We start from the raw sequence: 18,063 nt of genomic DNA, 5'->3' as shown, positions 1-18,063 counted from the left end.
GCGCGGCGAGCGAGCGTGGAGGACATTGTCGAGTCGACCGGGCAACTCCGGAGTCGCGCGGGGAGAGTGACCTGCCCGCTTCGGTAAGATGTAACTTCGGACCAACTTCGGTAAGATCGAGAGATTCGTGCGCCCGTCCCGTGCACACGATGCTGAGCGGACGCGCGGGGACCGCCTCCGCGATCCCTTCGGGAAGCGGCGGCGATGACGCCTGGGGTCTCTTCGGGGCTAACGACGCCGCCGCCGCTCCGAAGCCCGATGCGCCCCAAAACGCGCCCCCCCCGCGCGCGTCTTCGCATCCCTTCTTCGCGTCCGCGCGCTTCGCGTGGTCGTCCGATGCGCCCTTCGACCGCGACGCGATGACGCGCGAGCTCCTGGACGCGGTCCAAGACCTGGCGCGAAGATGCGAGCGGCGAGGACACATGGAGCGGCTGCGCGATGCGCTTCGCGAGTGCGGGTCATCGGACGGGGGCGCGTCCGAGGTGATCGCCGCCGCGGTCGACGCGCTGCAGTCGACCGACGACGACGACGCGAGCCTGCTCAACGAGTGCATCCTCACGGCGCGCGGGATCAAGTGCCTCGAGGCCATGGCGCGCTCCCCGCTGGAGGGCATCGAGGCCGCCGTGCTCCTATCCGAGCACGCGACGCACACCGCCGCGCCCGACGACGACGGGCGCGACGCCGGATCGGGCGCCCGGCGGCACGCGTGGGTCGGGACGATGTACGCCGCCGCCGCCGCTCAGACGGCGGCGCTCAGAGCGGCAGACGACGGCGCCGAGTACCCGCCCGGTCTGAGGCCCTGGGCGCTGATGCCGCGGCCGTCCAAGTACATGGGGAACGAGGTGTTCGTGATGACGAACAGGGAGGCGGACCCGTGCGCCGAGGTGCCGAGGAAAAAGGCGGACAAATGCGGCGCGGCGGCGTTTTACAACGAACACCTGCGAACCGCGGCGCCCGTGGTGATCGAGGGCATCGGCGCCAGAGACGAATGGGTCGCCGCACGGAGTTTCTGCGACCTCGGGTGGCTGAGGGAACAGTTCGGCGACGCGTGCGTGCCCGTGGAGGTTGGGCGGAGAACCGCGGACGGCGCGGGCGGGACGAGTCGGTGGATGCGTCTGCGTACGTTTATAGACGACTTTCTGTCCACCGCGGACGACAGCCTGGACACGCCCGCGAGGCGACGGGGCGGGCCGGCCGGTGCCGTCGGGTACGTGTCGCAGCACAGCCTGCTGCACCAGTGCGCGGGGTTGCAGGAGCACTTCTCGGTCCCCGAGCAGTGCATGGGCCGGGTCGCCGCGGCCAACGCGTGGCTGGGAACCTTCGACACGACGACGCACCTGCACACGGACGAGGCGAACAACATCTTGTGCCAGATCGGCGGGCACAAGCTCGTGCGGCTGTGGCCGCCGGAGGTTGGCGACGCGTGTTTTCACGTCGAGACGCGGGGCGGCAACGGCTCGTACAACAAGTTCTCGCCGATCGACGCGGAGAAGCCGGATCTGGAAAAGTTTCCAAAGTTCGCGAACGCGTACGGGAAGTGCCTCGTCGCCGTGCTCGGGCCGGACGATTCGCTCTTCATTCCGAAGGGGTGGTGGCACCACGTCCGCGCGCTCACGCCGTCGTTCTCGCTCAACTTTTGGTTCTGAAGATTAACGACGCGGGGCGCCGAGGGACGCACAGGCGGACGTACAGGCTTTCTCTGTTTAGATTATAAAAATTTGATTGACGCGACGCCGTCCTCACTCGCGGTGTCTCCTTCACGCCGCGACGGGGGGCTCGCCGCCCTCGTCACTCCCCTCTTCACCCCCCTCTTTCGCATTCGCATCCCCGGACGTCTTATCCGTGATCATCGCCTCGAGCACGCTGATGTCCACCCTCTCGGAGCCGAGAGCCGAGATGCGAAGCTTCTCGTAGTCCTCATCCGTTGCGCCAAAAATCTCTTTCAGCCGCTGCTGGACAGCCTTACCCTCGGACGAAGGGATGAACTCGTCCAGGTCCGCGAGGTACATCACCTTCGCGAACATGGAGCACCCGTCCACCTTCCGCTGCACGCCCGCGCTGCCCATGTCGGAGACGTCGCGCATGAGTATGCCGTACTTCTTCACCATGCGCTCGCCAGTCTCCATGAGCACCGACTTCATCGCGTTGCCGTCGAGGTCGCACGCGCGCTTCAGCGCCAGCACGTCCGCCACGAAGTCGACGTTGAACGCCTCCTCGTTGAGCTTGTACCTCATGTACTTTCGGAAGATCTCCTCGGGCTTGAAACCCGTCTTGCCCTGCAAGCCGCGGATGTGCCCCTTCGTGAGGGAGTCGCGGTTCTCCGGGAAGAAGTCGCGGAGGCGCTCCACGACGACGACGTTTTTGTTCACCTGGCGCTTGCGCTTGGACCTCGAGCTGTTGTAGCGCATGTACACGTTGTAGACGCTCAGCGCGAACGAGCCCGCCAGGACGACGCCGCCGAGGATCCCGAGGTTTCTCACCGCCGGGTTGGCCACCGCGTTCTGCACGTAGCCGACGGCGGTGGAGAGGACGCCGGCTTCTTCCTCAGCCTCGGCGGGCATGAGCTCGGACGCGTCGGAGACGGTGGCGTCGGCCTCGGCGTCGATTTCGAGGTCCTCGTCGTCCTCGGCTCCGGCGGCGAGGAAATCGTCGTCGCCCTCGCGATCGTCGTCCCGGTCGAGGAGCTCCTCGTCGTCCTCGGGCTCGGGCTCGGGCTCGGGCTCGGGCTCGGGGGCCTTCTTGCCCTTCTTGCCCTTCTTGGCGTTGGCGACGACGAGGACGCCGCGGCGAGGGGCGGGAGAGGAAGATCCGACGCGGAGGCTGGCTCCCGTCGAACGCTGCAGGGTTGCCGATCGGGCTGCTGGAGCGGAATTGGTCATCGCCGCCCGGACGGTGGTCGCGCGGGGCGCGGAGCGGCCGGGGTTGGCGCCGGGGGCGACGCGCGCCGACGCGGCGATCGCCGAGACGGTGGTGCTCATCGTGTGCGTGGAGCTAAGAGTTCGCGACCGGCACGGGGGCGCGGATCCGACTGCCCGATTCCCGGGGGTGGTTGCCGAAAGAGCGCTTTCGTGGATCGAGTTGCGACTGGCCAATCAGAGCGCGGCATCTTCAAACCGCTCTCCAAACCCTCCAAACCCTGATTCCGTGCGACGAAAAAGCTGAGAGCAAAAGCGGTCCAAAAGCTCGGCTCGACGAGACGAAGAAATGCTTGTACAAGTAAATAATATCGCCTCTCGCCCTGCCGAATCGCTCGCCACTCTTTCCCTTCGCGGGGAGCGGCTTGGACGGAGGGTTGAACGAACAGAGCGGGTCGCCATGTCGTTTATGGATGCCCGCGAGCACGGGAGCAAGATCGGCGGCGCCGGCGTCGCGTCCGCGCAGGTGAGACCCGCGTCCGAGCCCCAATCTCCCGACCGGTCGAATCAGCAGCGCTCGAGTGCCGCCTCTTCCCTCGCCCGCCCGATCGAGCCTTCCCTGAACCTCCCCATCCCGCTCTTTCTACGCAGCACGAGGCCATCGACCGCAGGGAGAGGCTCCGAAGACTGGCGCTGGAGACGATCGACCTCGCGAAGGACCCGTACTTCATGCGAAACCACCTCGGAAGGTACGACCCAAACCCCGCCATTTGCCAAATTTGCCACCAACGACGCACGCGTTTAGGGTTAGGCCCGAGCCCGTTCGACGCCGCGCGTGGACTGACCTCACACCCACCAATCGTCTCTAACGATCCCGCGTCTCATCAGCTACGAGTGCAAGTTGTGCCTCACCATCCACGGCAACGAGGGCAACTACCTGGCGCACACGCAGGGTAAGCGTCACCAGCAGAACCTCGCCAAGCGCGCGGCGAGGGAGGCGGCGGAGAATCCGGGCGCGCTGCCCGCCGCGAAAAAGGCCCGACCGGCGCCTCGGAAGACGGTCAAGATCGGTCGACCGGGGTACAGGGTCACGAAGCAGTTCGATCACGACACCAGGCAGCGATCGTTGCTGTTCCAGGTGGATTACCCCGAGATTGAGGACGGGTGCAAGCCGAGACACCGGTTCATGAGCTCGTACGAGCAGAAGGTTGAGGCGTGGGATAAGAAGTACCAGTACGTGATGTTCGCGGCGGAACCGTACGAGGTCATCTCGTTCAAGGTGCCCAACGCGGAGGTGGACAAGAGGGGCGACGATAAGTACTTCTCCCACTGGGAGCCGGACAAGAAGGTGTACACGCTTCAGGTGTACTTCAAAAACGGACCCGCGCCGAGCCGGGCAGACGCCGCCGCGCCGGTTGGAGGGACGGGGGGATACGCGGTGCCGGCGAGTAACCTGCCGCCGCCGCCGCCGCCGGGCGCGCTGCCGCCGCAGTTCGCGCCGCCTCCCGTGTAGACATCGACTAGAAGACGCGAGTAATCAACATTTAGGCCAACTCGATTCGCTCCGGCGCGAGCGCGAGACTCGTAAAAATCGTCTTTTAAAATCGTTCGTCCTAAAAGTTAAGCGCCTGTCCCTTCGAGCGGCGCGCACGCTCTCGTCTCTAAGTGTCGACACCGCTCGCGCGCGTACGTACGTCGTCAAACCTCGGTCCACGACCGCTCCACCACCTCCTGCACCTTCTTGTTGTACTCCCGTTTGCACTCGCTGTACAGCCGCGCCGCCTCGGAGTTGGCGGGCGAGTTGGGATTCGGGTCGCAGAGGAGGCTCTGTATGGACGTCAGGATGGCGCTCACGTCGTAGATGGGCGACCACTGGTTCTGCAGGATGTCGAGGCAGATGCCCCCGTCGTTGTATATGTTCGGGTGGAACATCTTGCTCTCGAACTTCACCACGGGCGCCTTGTTCGGGTAATCCTCCGAGAACGTCAGGTTGAGTTTGAACGTGCCCCCCTCCCACGGGGTGTCTTCCGGTCCGAAGATGACCGCCTGCCACAGCTGCGTTCGGTGGGTGGAACGAGGTGGCGGAACGTCAGAGGCGTGAGGTGAAGAAACGCGACGGAGACGGGAGGGTGGCGTGACGCGCCTCCGTTTCGGTGAACGGGGCGCGGAGAGATCTGATGACTCAGCCCTACGCGGTTCACGGGCAGGGGCTCGTACCATGATGTTGGCCTCCGTGGGAGTGCCGCTGATGCCCGCGGGCGGGTCCTTCTGCAGCCTCTTGAAGTCTCGCATGAGACGCTTGCGCGCGGGTGTGCTCATGGCGCCTACCTCGCTCGCCCTCTCCTCGTTTCTCCGGCGGTTGAAGAAGGCGCGCCGGTTAGACTGTGCGTGGAGGGTGGTGTTGTGGCGCACACACTCCCGGAGCCGACGACGGCCTCCGCTAGAGCTCGAGGCGCTCTGAACGCCCTCGACTACCCCTCGGTCGCGCGCTGGCGGCTAGATGCGACTGGATGCGACTGTCGCCTCCCCCCGCCGGTGCGCCAAAGACGTCCGCTTCGAGAAGATCCTTTCGAGCTCAAATACTAAGCAAGGGGGGTGCCACGAATCATTTTTTGAGGCGCTGACGAGTCAGATTTGGCGAATTACGACGCGAGCGTGAAGATCTGAATATAAACATAGTGACATGATTTATCGTGTTTGGTATTAACCGCGCAACGATTTTCCTCGCGTTTGATTGGCGCTCCACTTTGCCAAGTCATCATCCGACCCCCGCTCCCGGCAGTGGGCTCTCACGCAGGCATGAGCGGTCTCTCGACGACCCAACGCGCGTTCGCGTTGGCGGCACGCACGCACCAGAGCATCGCGCGAGTATCCAAGCCCGCGAGCGCACCCCTTCGACGGGTCAGCGCAGCGAAGGTTCAATGCAAGCATGGGCGCCTTGAGAATGTAGCCGCAGCGACGGCAGCGACGCTCGCAGCGCTCGTTCTTACCGTCGCGCCCACCCAGGCTGTCGCCGAGACGTTCGCACCGGACGACACGTCGCCTACCACCGAAGTCGTGGTTCGAAACGACGATACCGACGGCCCGGGACGCAACGCTAAGGTCCCGCGTCGACCGGGCCAGGTGCTCCTGGACTACGCGAAAACGTTTGACGCGGAGGAAGCCGCCGCGCTCTCCGATGCGCTCGTGGCGCTGGAGAGGGACACCGGGTGGAAGTTGCGGGTCGTCACCGGGTACGGATCGGAGTACCCGAGCGTGGACCAGCTGTTCAAGTACTTCGCGGCGGACAGGAAGACGATCTTGATGACCGCGGATGAGTTCAAAGGTAATGTGATCGAGTTTTACTACGACACCTCGTCGCTGCGAGACGTCGTTCCAAAGAACGTGTTCCAGGAGATAAGGGGCCGGTACGGTAACAAGTACTACACCGACGAGGAGGGTTTGGCGCCCGCGGTGTACACCGCGGCGGACACGCTGAGGGGATGTCTGGCCAAAGGCGGGTGCAAGTTTGTGCCGGGTTTGAGTCAACAGCAGCGCGAGTTCTCGCTCATCGCGGTCACCAGCGGCGGGTTCCTCTTCGGGGCGGTGGCGCGGGGAGGCGTGAGCGCGTGGACGTGGGTGTTTTGCGCCATATGGGTGCCGTGGGTGGGAATGTTCGGGTTTTATCCCCTGTACGTCAGGCAGCCGGAGGACCTGACTCCTTTGTATCAAAACGCGGGAATATTCGCGGCGATCGCGGCGGCGACGGCGCTCTCGCCGGTGTTTGGCGAGGTGGAGATGCCGAGCGCGCCGAGCGTGGTTCGTGGGGGTAAGGCGGACGACGAGAAAGGCGAAGACCGGGGCGAGTGACGACGCGCGCGCGGAACAACCTTTAAAATTGAATTGAGAAAATCCAGAATGAGCGCGTCACACGGAGAAGTTGAGCCACGCGCCCCATCCGCCCTTCGCGTTCCCCCTCGCCTCCCTCTCCCTCGACGTGTTCAGCTCGTGCCCGTCCCTCCGTTCCCCCGCGCCAATCGGCGGAACCACCGTCGCGGTCACGCTTCCCCCCGCGAGGCTCGGCGTCAACGCGGTGATGGGCGAGAACAGGTCTCGAGCCGTCTCCTCAACCGACACGGCCAACGCCTCCATCGCTCGCTCGTGCACGCGGACCAGGCGTCCGGGGTCCACGCCCTTGAGGACGTTGAGGGGCGAGCGGGACTTGGCCGCGGTCTGCAGCGCGAGCGTGGCGAGCTGCTCCGAGGGCGTGTACTCGACACCGGGCCCGAGCGCCGCGCCCAAAACCTTGCGATCGCACTCGCGAACGACGGCGACGGCGGCGGCGATGTCAGCCTCGTCCACCGCCGCCGCCGTCCGCTCCTTGGGCGACGGCTCCGGGTCGGGCGCCGTCATCATCGATTGTTGAGATTGCCGCGTGGGTGGGATTCGTCCGGACGCGTCTGGAAACATCCGGGCGTACGGGTGCATCGCGCCGCCGAACGCGTTTCCCGGGGTCCGGAGCATTCCGGAGCTTTGCAATCCGGTTGAAAACGGCGGAAAGGAGGGCGCGCCGAGCGCCGCGGCTGGCGTCACCATGCCCCCGCCGGCCCTCGCCGCCGCGGCTCCTATGGCGGCGAGTCGCGCGTACCCACCCGCGACGCGTCGCTCCTCCTCAGCCTCCTCGCGAGCCTCCCGGCGAAGTTCCGCCATCGTCGACTCCCTCAACTCGCGCCTGAGCTCCTCGGCAACCTTCGCCCTGAGCGAGTCCTTCAGTTCCCCCTTCACCTGCGCCGCCATGGCCACCTCGAGCTCCGCGCGAGTCGCCGCGAGCGCCCTCGATACGTCGCCGAGCGTGTCGTTGAGCTTATCGACCGCGGCCTGATCCTCCTCGGCAGACTGTTTGTCCATACGGCGCCGGTGGGCAGACGCGGCGACTTCCTCCTCCACCTTGATGCGCTTACATCTCTCCACGCCCGCGCGGGCCGCGAGCCTCCACGCCGTCTTGGCCGATTTTCTCGTCACGCTACCGACGAGCTCCGTGAGGTCGTCGACGTCCATCTGCGAGGCGGTGAGCGCCGCCCTGAGCTCCTCCTCCCTGCCCTTGGCGTCCCTCAACTCGGACTTTGCGCCCGAGAGCTTCTCCCGAAACTTGGCAGACTGCGCGTCAAACTCGCCAGCCTGCTCCCTCAGCAGGGACACGAGGCGCTCCGCGCGTCGCTCGGACCGCCGTTCGCTTTGTCGCACGGCGTACGCCGCGCGCCAACGACCGAGCGCGACGGCGGCGCGCGCAGCCTCCAGGTCGGTCGCGATATCGGTCGAAACGACGCTTCGAGTCGTCGGCGACGTTTTACGCTTGCCCAGCGGACCCGGGCCCGGCGTCGCTGACGGTTCGTCTTCTACCCCGAGCGAGGGAGACGAAACGGGCGACGGACGTTTAAACTCGAAGAAGGACGGCGGTGGGGGGCATCGCGGGGTCATCTGAACCGGCGCGGGCGCTCGAAACGGCGTCGCGGCGGGCACGAAAACCGACCGTCTCGGGTTTGGCGGGCCCGCGTCCACGCCCCCTCCCGACATCGCCATCGCCGGCGCCTCCTTGCCCCCGGACATCGCCGCGAGGGCGACGACCGCGCCAATCTCGCTCTCCATCTCCGCGTCCGCTCCCGAGCTCGGCGCGGGGGTGACCGTTACGACCGATACGTCGATGTCGTCCCAGTCGGCGGCGCCCGGTGAGTCACCACCCGCCGCCGCCGGGGTCTTCGAGGCGCTCTCGGTTCGTCGGAGCCTCGACGGGGTTTTCCCGGCGGACGGCGTCTTGGCGTTGTGGGGCTTGGCGCCGGCGCTGCATGCGTCGATGCGTCGAAGGGGTGACCGGAGCACGCCGAGGTCGGAACCGTCCGCGGTGACGATGTCCCTGAGCTTGGCGTAGTTTTTGGTGGTTTTACGTTGGTGCGCGTCGTTTTCCTTGGACGACTCGCGGGGATGCGCTCCCACGGTCGCGACCGCGGTCGGGAGCATGGGAGCGGACGCGTGCCGCGTGAGCGATGTGATCGCCTTCTTCGACGGCGGCTTGATCGTCCTGACGGGCTTGACCCCGTTCGAGGCGGCGGCCTTGACCGGGGACGGCGCGGCTCCGACCCGGACGTTGGCGGATGTGGCGAGCGCCCTCCTCTCGGCGATGCGTTTAGACCCCGGGCGCGCCGATTGGGGCGGAGCGGGCCCGAGGGAGTGGGCCATGGCGTGTTTGAACGCGTGCACGACCTCCGCGGCGGTCATTGACGCCCCGCCAGCCTGCGCTGCCGCCGCGGCCGAGCTTAAACGCACGTGACGCTTGCTCCTCTTACCCATGTCACCCGGTCACGAACGCCTCCGAGACTGTTGGTTTTTACGTCCCCCCGATCCCCGGGAGTTGCGGCGCGTGATGGGGATGCACCGAGGGTATCCTCGACCTCGGAGCGACCCGCGACTGTGTATCGACCGCGGGAGGGTCCCAACGGTGCGCTCGCGCGCGTGTTGAGTCGCGGCGCGGCTAGATGTGGCGAGCAGGAAGCTTCCGGTCGCGAGCGTGAAAACGGTCCCCTGTCGCGAAGATTTCTCAGCTCGCTGCGATCTCCGTCTCGACCAGGTTCAAAAGATGGAGGTACCTCGGCCACTCCCATGCACGCGCTGGGACCGATCCGCGCGCTCCGACCGCGCCTGCAACGTCTCACCGCATCGCTCGTAAAGCGACGAACCCCCATCGCCGCCGAGCCGAGAGATCCACCCCGGGATATCGCGCTCCGTCCCTCGCACGTCTTCCTTTCCCGCCAGATCCCAATCGCGGTTGCCCGATCCCGGCCGCGCGCTCACCTCGTCGCCATGGCCGTCCCACCGTCGCCGAAGCGCGTGAACGGCAACAAGTCCCCGAAAGCCGCGAAGGCCAAGGCCAAGGCCCCGGCGAGGTCACCGACGGAGGACATCGAGGACCTCATCGGCAAGCACCCGTCGCTCGCGTCCATCAGGGACGACGCCCCTCGCCTAAGGGACGAGCTCCTCGCGTGGTACGACAAATCGCACAGGATCCTCCCGTGGAGGCGCAACTTTCACTCGCATCACGCCCCGCCCCCGCCGGGCCCACAGGGAGGCGACGGGTGTGAACCCAAGGAGTACTGGGCCGGGTGCGACGAGACGGGCGCCCCGACGAACGTCCCGCGCGACCAGTACGCGTACGGCGTGTGGGTGTCGGAGATCATGTCGCAGCAGACGCAGATCGAACGCGTGGCCCAATACTGGCTCCGGTGGACGGAACGGTGGCCGGACGTCAGCTCCCTGGCGAGCGCGACGCGGGAGGAGGTGAACGAGCTGTGGGCGGGGTTGGGGTACTACCGACGCGCCGGTTTCCTCCTCGACGGCGCGAGACACGTGGTGGACAACTGTGACACGATTTTCCCGAATGACGCGAAGGGACTCGCGAACGTCCCGGGCGTCGGTCCTTACACCGCCGCCGCCATCGCGTCCATCGCGTTCGACGAGCCGGTGGCGGCGGTGGACGGTAACGTCATCAGGGTGTGCACCAGGCTCGCGGCCGTGACGGGCGGGGGGGACGCGGCAAAGCCGAGCTCGGACGCCGCAAAGGCGGTTCGATTATGCGCGGATTGGCTCATCGATGATTCAACGCGACCGGGGGATTTTAACCAGGCGATGATGGAGCTGGGCGCGACGGTGTGCACGCCCAAGGCGCCCGCGTGCGGCCAATGTCCGCTTCGGGTGGGGTGCGCCGGGGCGGCGCTGGAGTCCGCGGGTTCGAGTGGGTTCAAGGTGACGGACCTTCCGGAGAAGGAGAAGAAGCCCGAGAAGCGGGAGGAACGCGTCGCGGTGAGAGTCGTCGAGCGTAAAGGAGGGAGGAGAGACGGCGTGCCCGGCCCGGCCGATTCGTCGTTCCTGCTCGTGCGTCGCCCCGAGGGCGGGCTGCTGGGCGGGCTCTGGGAGTTTCCGTCGGCGAATGTGCCGGATAACCTGGAGCCCGGCGACCCGGATTTTTACGCCAGCTGTGCGGACGTCGTGCACAGCTGTGGGTCGAGCGGGAAGTTCTCCAAATCGAGGGTGGGTTTAGGGGAGGTGACGCACACGTTCTCGCACGTTCGGCACACGTACGTGGCGCAGCACGAGGTTTGGGAAACGTCGGCGGACGACGACGGCGATGAAGCACCGCCAACTCGCGGAGACACGGCTGGCGGCCGCGAGTGGCGATGGGTCACCGCCACGGAGCTGCAAACGCTCGGTCTGAGCTCGGGGGTGCGCAAGATATACGAGCTGCTGACGAAGAGGGAACAGGCGAAGAAGGCTCCGAGGGAGAGCGCCATAGGTAAGCTCTTCGCGAAGAAGGCGAAGCGGGGGGAGTAGCGCTATCACAAGGGGGAGTAGCGCCCCGCCGTCAATTTTTTCATCACCTTGGAAAAACGCGTGAAGCTCGCTGCGGGTTTTTTTGGCGGTGCCGGATTCCGCGTGACGTCGTCACTGTCGGCTGAGCCCGAGCACGCGACGCGTTCAGGCCCTTCACTCGCGCATCGCACCCACCGCGTATCGACGATGATGCACGCCGCCGCCGCCGCCGCCGTCTCCCTTCGCGCGCCGGTACCGGCGCTCGGCCGCGCCCGCCCCCCGATCGCGGGTAAGCGCCGCCCCCTCCAGGTCAGGTCCGCCATCGCGCCCTCGCCCGCGTCTGTGGACGCGGACCGAGTGCGCAAGGACGAGAACGAGTGTGTGGTCAACACCTACGGCCGCACTCTCGACGCGCCGGTGTTCACGCACGGCCTCGGGTGCAAGATGTGGGACACCGAGGGCAAAGAGTACCTCGACTTCTGCGCGGGCATCGCGGTGAACTGCCTCGGGCACTGCGACCCGGACTGGGTCGCGGCGGTGACCGAGCAGGCCAACAAGCTCTGCCACGTCAGCAACCTGTACCACACCGAACCCGGCGCCACCCTCGCGCGCAAGCTCGTCGACACTTGCTTCGCCGACCGCGTCTTCTACTGCAACAGCGGCACCGAAGCGAACGAGGGTGCCATCAAGTTCGCCAGGAAGGTGCAGATGCAGCGAGCGAAAGCCGCCGATCCGGACGCCACGCAGTGGGCCACGGAGACGGTCTCCTTCTCCAACTGCTTCCACGGCCGCACCCTCGGCGCCCTCAACCTGACCTGGAAGAAGCAGTACCGGACGCCGTTCGAGCCCCTCTCCCCGGGTCACTCGTTCGCGACGTACGGAGACCTGGAGAGCGCCAAAAAGGCAATCGTCAAGGGTAAAACCGCCGCCGTGTTCGTCGAGCCCGTGCAGGGCGAGGGGGGGATCTTCCCGGCGGACAAGGCGTTCCTCCAGGGGCTCAAGGATATCTGCGAGGAGGCCGGCGCGGTGCTGATCTTCGACGAGGTCCAGTGCGGCCTCGGTCGCACCGGCTACCTCTGGGGCCACCAGTCGGTTGACGTCACGCCGGATATCATGACAGTCGCGAAACCCCTCGCGGGCGGCCTTCCCATCGGCGCCATCCTCTGCACCCAGGAGGTGGCGAACGCCATGGCGCCCGGCGACCACGGCTCCACGTTCGCGGGCGGACCGCTGGTGTGCAACGCGGCAAACGCCGTTTTCGACAAGGTCTCGGACGAAGACTTTCTGGCAAACGTGACGGCTCGCGGCGAGCAGCTCAGGAGCGGACTGCGCGAGGCTCTGAAGGATAACGGGCACGTGAAGGAGGTGCGCGGGTCGGGTCTTCTCGTGGGCGTGCAGCTGGACTGCCCGGCGGGTCCCATGGTGGGCGAGTGCAGGAAGAACGGGCTGCTGATCCTCACAGCGGGCGCGGGTGACGTGATCCGTCTGCTGCCGCCGCTCGTCGCCACCGAGGAGGAGGTGGACGCAGCCGTGGGGATCATCGCGAAGGCCATGAGCGTGCTCGACAAATGAGTTGTCGGTGTGAGGCGTTGAGTGTTGTGTAGACTTGTTATTTCAGTGCGAACTTATTTCAGTAGTACCGCTCCATGTCCCATGTCCCACTGATGCTCATGGAGTATATGGAGTAGTAGCGCCCCCCACGAGTGTATTTCTCCCAGCCCGGGCACCGTTTCTGAATCAGATACTGCACGCATAACTGTGGAAGGGGACTCCGATCCGGACCAATCGCAGTGTGCACCGCGATGAAAGCGCTCTCATTCCACGGGCACCCGTTCTCGTGGGCCCACTGCAGAACTTGCAGATGATTGCCCTCAACAGCATCCTTACACGTGCTCGCACCCCATGGGCATCCGTTCGCACGCAGCCATTTAAGAGTATCGAGTTTGCCCCCTCCGGCGGCGTGTCGACACACCTGTTCATCCCAGTCTTCGATATGATTGTCTAGCACCCATTGCAGTATATTTATGTGTCCATATTCTGCAGCAGCTCTGCTTACGCCATAGTCGTAGTCGTCAGAGGTTGGACGAACTGCCGGGAAACCTTGCTCCACGAGAAATTTCAGAAGTTCGAGGTGACCACCTACCGCAGCGCCGCTGCAGGCACCAGTGATATCAACCACGCGAGCAGTTTGTAAAGTATCTTCATAAGACGGCCGAGGTAGATCAAACTCTCTAACGTCATGTGGGAGCTCACACAGCCAGTCAAACACGTGCTTGTGACCATATATTGCAGCTGCCGCAACGGTGTCTGGGGAAACATACTGGTACCCGTGCTTCCAAAGCCACTTCAACACGTCCACGCGGCCCGCTTTACCTGCATAATACTGTCTTTCCAAGAAATCTTTCTTCCTTCTGGTGGATATTGAATCGAAAATGTACATTGGCTCTGGCGCATAACGTAAGAGTCTCAAGAACAGGAGGGGCTCGAGGTTGTATATCGTGTCCCTGCACTCTTTGTTCACCAGCGCGAGGTTGACGTGGTCTTTGACGTCGAGCTTCGACAGGACCTGGGACTCGAACACCTCCGGAAGGTCCCGCATCAGCGTATCGAGCACGCAGAAGTCGGCTCGTTTGATCTTCTTGCTTCTCGTTTCCATGGCGACGTGAGTCAAGCGCTGGCGCGGAGAGGAAGTGAAGGGGGGTGCCCTCAGTCGTGGCTTTTTTCACGGGCGCTCCGCAGTCTCCTTCGCATCGATTCGATTTTCCGTCACGGTTGAGAATATCCTGCCAGCCTGTCCGGACCTACCCCAGACTCTGGACGCGCGCGTGCGCACGTATCGGACATGAGCTACGCACCCCTTAACGATGGCAGCGAGGCCATGCTGACGCGCGAGGAGCAGGCGAGTATCCATCACGAACCGAGACTTTCGAAACCGAGCCGCGCGCGACACACCAGATCTTGCCGTCAAATTTGGCTCGCGTCCCCTCAGATGCTGACAAGACCCGTCCCCGATGTACGCACAGGCCGAGGCTGTGGACGATATGGAGGGCGCGCTTCACTACCAGAACGTCCCCGCGCCCCGAGGCCCGTCCCAGCGCGCCAAGAGCAGCACGTATCCCACGAACTCGATGTACGCCAGGGCGCAGGAGACGATGCTCAAGATGCGGGACATGGCCAAGGACGGGATGGCCAAAGCCGCGAAAACCGCCAAGCAGGGGATGGCTAGCATCGAGCGCTCCATTAACGCGCCGCCCGCGTGGTCCGCGGCAGCCGCGTCCTCTCGACCCGGCACACAGGGACAGAGGACGGCGGTCGGGGTGAACCCGCCGGGATTCAACGGGGACTCGACAGTCAACGGCGCTCTCGACAACGACGTGGCGATTGCGGAGCGGCTTCAAGGAGCGGAGGCTGCGGCGGAGATGCTCTTCGAGATGCGCGCCGCGAACGACGGTAACCCGACGCCGGAGGAGGCGGAGATGCTCTCGGAGCTGAGGGCGGTCTGCGAGCAGCACCTCAACGTCCTCGCGCGGTCGGTGGAGAGGGGTGCGGGCCTCATCAGCGAATCGCTGCTGATGAAGTGCATCGAGGTGGCGGAGTCGCTCGTGTCGGCCATCGGCGACGGCGAGAAGCCCGGGGTTGATGCGTCGGGGGGAGGGGGGGTGGGGGGGTACTCACCCCCGGGATCGGGCGCGGGGGACGCGCCGGGGGGGGACGAAACGGCGGTCGTGGACCTCCTCGGCGGACTCGACGTCAACGCATCCGAGGCTCCGTCCCCGGCGGCGCGCCCCGGCGAGGACGGCCGGCCCGCCACCGCCGCGGAGGAGGAGGCGATGATCGCCGCGGCCATCGCGGCGTCGCTCGCCGAGGGCGGCGACGAACAGAAGCCACCTCCCACCACGCAGCAGCAGGCGCCTCAGCCCGCGACCGGTAACCTCATCGACATCTGAGAAACGACGACGACGACAACTTGAGAGAGGGACCCATCGATGAATACGATTCAATGACAAAACGACAGCTTCCGACGAGCTTCTAAAGGTTAACAGCATTCGTCGCCTCCGAATACGCACACGAAGACGCGCAGGCGTTCTCGTCAGTCCTTTGACTTTGGCACAAACTCCGGAGCCGCGGCGCGAGGCGTGAACGCGGGAGCCTTGACGCTCAGCTTGGCCGCCGCCGCCGCGAGTTCCGAAGCGCCGCTCGAGATTTGCATTTTGCTCAGAGGAACAAAGGGCGCCGCCTTGACCGCCGACGCGGGAACGAAGCTCGCGGACGACGCGATGAGCGGCTTGGACGACGCCGCGCCCCAACCCCGTCCAGCGCCGCCGCCGCCGCCGCCCTTGTTCCCCCCGCCCCCCGCCTGCCCGCGCTTGTTCCCCTTCTTTCCCTCGCCGTCGACCCGTTTTTTACCCTGCGAACCCGATCGCTTCTCCGCGTGCGACGATCCCCGTCCTCCCTTTCGCGTCCCCGCGTCCTCCCCGCCGCCGTTCTCGGCACCACCCGCCGCCGCCGGCGGCTTCGACCTCGCCCCGGCGGCGAACGCGAACGACGTTCCCTCCTTTACCACCGGCGAACCCCTCGCGGGTTGCGCGGTTCCCTCGCCCCCGGGTCCCCCCTTCGCTCCCGGGCTCCCGGGCGTGGCCGGCGACGAGGAAGCCGCCTTGCTCTCCTTGCTCGCGCGCGCCCCCTCCTCCAGCCTCTTCGCCGCGGCGACGGCGCACGCGTGCGTCTCGCCCCACGCGCCGAGAAGCTCGACCGCGCGCGCGGCGTTCCTCGCCTCCCCGCCCCGTCCCTCGCCGACGCACGCTACGATCGCCGCGCACGTGCCCTCGGTGACGCCCCCGCAAGCGCCGAGGCACGCGTCGTTGGAGAGCGTCGCGAGAACCGACGCTCCGGCGCCCGCGGCGCAAATGGCGGCGAGCGCCGACGCGAGGCCGTCGCCGTCGGCGTTCCTCCGCAGCGTCTCCGCGGCTTTTGCGACGTCTCCGGCGACGGCAAAGGCGGCGGCGCACGACGCGACAACGGACGCGTCGTTTGTTATCTCGTCATCCGGACCGGCGGAGGTCACGACGGCGAGGACATCCGCGGCGAGCTCGACGTCGCCCTCCTTGGCGGCGCACGCGCCCGCCGCGCGGCACGCCTGCGTCGCGGGCCTCGCGGAGCTCCCCGACTTGCCCTCGGCCATCGCGTGCGCACGCACCGCGGATTTGATCAACGCCCACACCGTTCTGGTCGGGTTCGGGTCGAACCCTTTGAGAGACCCGGGGGGGGACGCTACGCACGCGCCGAGAGCCGACGCTCTCGCGACGGCTGTGGCGCCCCCGACGCAGTTGTCCGCCATCGACGACAAAATCTCCACCGCGTCGGCGCCGAGGCCGCCCGCGTGGGCGGCTCGAAGCGCGCGCTCGTGCCACGCCGGGTCCGAGTTGGCGGTCACGGGCGGCGATTCCGAGTTTGCAGCGGCTGGGTTGGAACTGACCGGTCGGATGAACGAAGCGGCTCGAGCGGCGGCGAAGACGTCGACGGCTCGCGCGCTCAGCCCGCCGCGTTCGCACGCCGTCATTAAGGACGCGTACGACGCCTGCGGGAGGTCCGTTCGCACCCCCCTGGCGCGAGTTTGGAGCGACGCCGTCTTTTGGGCGAGTTTGGCGGCGGAAAGCGCGGCTTCGGCGGCGAGCTTGGCGTCCAACGCCGCGGTTTTTCCCGAGAGGATCGCCGCGGCGGTGAGCACGGGCGGCGGCGCATCCTTCGCCTGCGCCAGCTTCGCCTCCGCCTCCTTCACGACGGCGTTGGCGGCCGCCTCGGCCTCCTCATCACGCCGCGAGGAGTCCGTAACGCCCGCTGTAACGCCTATGACGTCGAGCATCTGTCGAAAGTTACCCGCGGCTTCGCACGCGGAGACGCACGAAGCCGCGGTGGACGCGCCCGGGGTTTGGTCCGGCAGTTTCTCCCGCATCTCACGCCATATCCCCGCGGCGTCCCCCGCGTGCGCGCTACCGGGCGCCGCGCACGCCTGCATCGCCGCGGCGTACAGCGCGGGGTCCGGGTCCACGGCTCGTGAACCCGCTCTGTACGTCGCCATCGCTTCGTCGAGTTTGCCGCCCGTCGCGCACGCGCCGATGACCGCCGCGTACGAGTGCTTATCCGGTTTGACCCCCTCTTTGCGCATTTGAGCGAAGATGTCGAGGGCGTCGTCGGCGCGTCCCGCCCTGTCGCACGCGCTGAGCACGGAGTTGTACGTGATGACGTTCGCGTCGACGTTTTTGGCACGCATCTGTCGGAAAATGTCAAGCGCCTCGTCGCACCGCTTGCCCTTTTCGCACGCGGCGATGACCGTCCCGTACGTGATGGCGTCGGGTTCAACCCCCGATACCTGGCACTCGCGAAACACCTCGAGGGCCTTGTCCAGCTGTCTGCCCTTGGCGCAGGCGGATATGAGCGCCGAGTAGGTGAAGATGTTCGCCTCGACGCCGTCCGCTTTCATCTCCCGGAAGACGTCCAGCGCCTTCTCCCATTGCTTGCTCTTGCCGCAAGCGTTGATGAGCGCTGAGCACGTGATGGTGTTCGCCGCCACGCCCCTGCTCTTCATCGCCTGGTACAGCTCGAGCGCCTTGTCCCAGCCGCCGCTCCGGCCGCACGTCTTGATGAGCGTCGTAAACGCGGGCGCTCCGGGTCGAAACTGCGAATTGGCCAGCACCCGCGCCACGTCGCCTGGTTCGCATAAACCGATGGCCCGCGCGAGGGTGTCGATGTCCGCGATGGCGTCGCCGGGCTTGTACTCGGACTTGTTCGTGCGTCGGTTGGTGCCGTTGCTCGAATGGAGTTGTTCCCCGGACTTGCGCCTGTCCCTCGAGGCGGCTGCGGCGTTGTTTCC

General features: G+C 66.1%; 9 protein-coding genes across 9 annotated transcripts; 6 read left to right on the top strand and 3 right to left on the bottom strand.

Annotated features, from left to right (window-relative positions):
• Positions 1 to 161: 161 nt before the first annotated feature.
• On the top strand, positions 162 to 2,418 carry MICPUN_109321 (predicted protein). The gene has a single exon (XM_002505594.1). It carries the CDS (start codon positions 360 to 362, stop codon positions 1,644 to 1,646), a length of 1,287 nt encoding a protein of 428 aa, XP_002505640.1. The 5' UTR covers positions 162 to 359; the 3' UTR covers positions 1,647 to 2,418.
• Positions 2,419 to 3,285: 867 nt separating this feature from the next.
• On the top strand, positions 3,286 to 4,479 carry MICPUN_63373 (predicted protein). Its single transcript, XM_002505593.1, has 3 exons — positions 3,286 to 3,381; positions 3,507 to 3,604; positions 3,744 to 4,479. Exons 1-3 carry the CDS (start codon positions 3,316 to 3,318, stop codon positions 4,366 to 4,368), a joined length of 789 nt encoding a protein of 262 aa, XP_002505639.1. The 5' UTR covers positions 3,286 to 3,315; the 3' UTR covers positions 4,369 to 4,479.
• MICPUN_92203 (histone ubiquitination protein) lies at positions 4,436 to 5,395 on the bottom strand. The gene is made up of 2 exons (XM_002505339.1): positions 5,073 to 5,395; positions 4,436 to 4,910 (listed from the first exon to the last, which is right to left on the bottom strand). The coding sequence occupies exons 1-2, from the start codon at positions 5,172 to 5,174 to the stop codon at positions 4,554 to 4,556; spliced, it is 459 nt and encodes a 152-aa protein (XP_002505385.1). The 5' UTR covers positions 5,175 to 5,395; the 3' UTR covers positions 4,436 to 4,553.
• A 571-nt stretch (positions 5,396 to 5,966) lies between these two features.
• On the top strand, positions 5,967 to 6,617 carry MICPUN_72407 (predicted protein; the record flags this gene model as incomplete). The annotated part of the gene is made up of 1 exon (XM_002505592.1): positions 5,967 to 6,617. A coding segment is annotated over one exon (651 nt), but the record flags the coding sequence as incomplete, so codon positions are not given.
• Positions 6,618 to 6,761: 144 nt separating this feature from the next.
• Positions 6,762 to 9,179, bottom strand: MICPUN_63370 (predicted protein; the record flags this gene model as incomplete). The annotated part of the gene is made up of 1 exon (XM_002505338.1): positions 6,762 to 9,179. The coding sequence occupies one exon, from the start codon at positions 9,177 to 9,179 to the stop codon at positions 6,762 to 6,764; it is 2,418 nt and encodes an 805-aa protein (XP_002505384.1).
• Positions 9,180 to 9,488: 309 nt separating this feature from the next.
• Positions 9,489 to 11,213, top strand: MICPUN_63369 (predicted protein; the record flags this gene model as incomplete). The annotated part of the gene is made up of 1 exon (XM_002505591.1): positions 9,489 to 11,213. One exon carries the CDS (start codon positions 9,489 to 9,491, stop codon positions 11,211 to 11,213), a length of 1,725 nt encoding a protein of 574 aa, XP_002505637.1.
• Positions 11,214 to 11,389: 176 nt separating this feature from the next.
• Positions 11,390 to 12,824, top strand: MICPUN_109320 (predicted protein). The gene has a single exon (XM_002505590.1). The coding sequence runs from the start codon at positions 11,400 to 11,402 to the stop codon at positions 12,762 to 12,764; it is 1,365 nt and encodes a 454-aa protein (XP_002505636.1). The 5' UTR covers positions 11,390 to 11,399; the 3' UTR covers positions 12,765 to 12,824.
• Positions 12,825 to 14,233: 1,409 nt separating this feature from the next.
• MICPUN_63366 (predicted protein) lies at positions 14,234 to 15,139 on the top strand (the record flags this gene model as incomplete). The annotated part of the gene is made up of 1 exon (XM_002505589.1): positions 14,234 to 15,139. One exon carries the CDS (start codon positions 14,234 to 14,236, stop codon positions 15,137 to 15,139), a length of 906 nt encoding a protein of 301 aa, XP_002505635.1.
• Positions 15,140 to 17,322: 2,183 nt separating this feature from the next.
• On the bottom strand, positions 17,323 to 17,847 carry MICPUN_71611 (predicted protein; the record flags this gene model as incomplete). Its single annotated transcript, XM_002505337.1, has 1 exon — positions 17,323 to 17,847. A coding segment is annotated over one exon (525 nt), but the record flags the coding sequence as incomplete, so codon positions are not given.
• Between the last annotated feature and the right edge of the window lie 216 nt (positions 17,848 to 18,063).

The sequence above is a fragment of the Micromonas commoda genome, chromosome 13 (genome assembly GCF_000090985.2).
Source record: "Micromonas commoda chromosome 13, complete sequence".
NCBI classification, from domain to species: Eukaryota; Viridiplantae; Chlorophyta; class Mamiellophyceae; order Mamiellales; family Mamiellaceae; genus Micromonas; species Micromonas commoda.
Note: the sequence above shows the minus strand (reverse complement) of the source record. Positions and strands in the feature narration are given on the sequence as shown.

Coding starts and splice junctions, on each gene's coding strand:
- MICPUN_109321 (XM_002505594.1), top strand. CDS start 360: ATGACGCGCGAGCTCCTGGACGCGGTCCAAGACCTGGCGCGAAGATGC.
- MICPUN_63373 (XM_002505593.1), top strand. CDS start 3,316: ATGTCGTTTATGGATGCCCGCGAGCACGGGAGCAAGATCGGCGGCGCC. Junction 3,382..3,506: donor CCGGCGTCGCGTCCGCGCAG/GTGAGACCCGCG, acceptor CTTTCTACGCAG/CACGAGGCCATCGACCGCAG. Junction 3,605..3,743: donor ATGCGAAACCACCTCGGAAG/GTACGACCCAAA, acceptor GCGTCTCATCAG/CTACGAGTGCAAGTTGTGCC.
- MICPUN_92203 (XM_002505339.1), bottom strand. CDS start 5,174: ATGAGCACACCCGCGCGCAAGCGTCTCATGCGAGACTTCAAGAGGCTG. Junction 4,911..5,072: donor CCACGGAGGCCAACATCATG/GTACGAGCCCCT, acceptor CACCGAACGCAG/CTGTGGCAGGCGGTCATCTT.
- MICPUN_109320 (XM_002505590.1), top strand. CDS start 11,400: ATGATGCACGCCGCCGCCGCCGCCGCCGTCTCCCTTCGCGCGCCGGTA.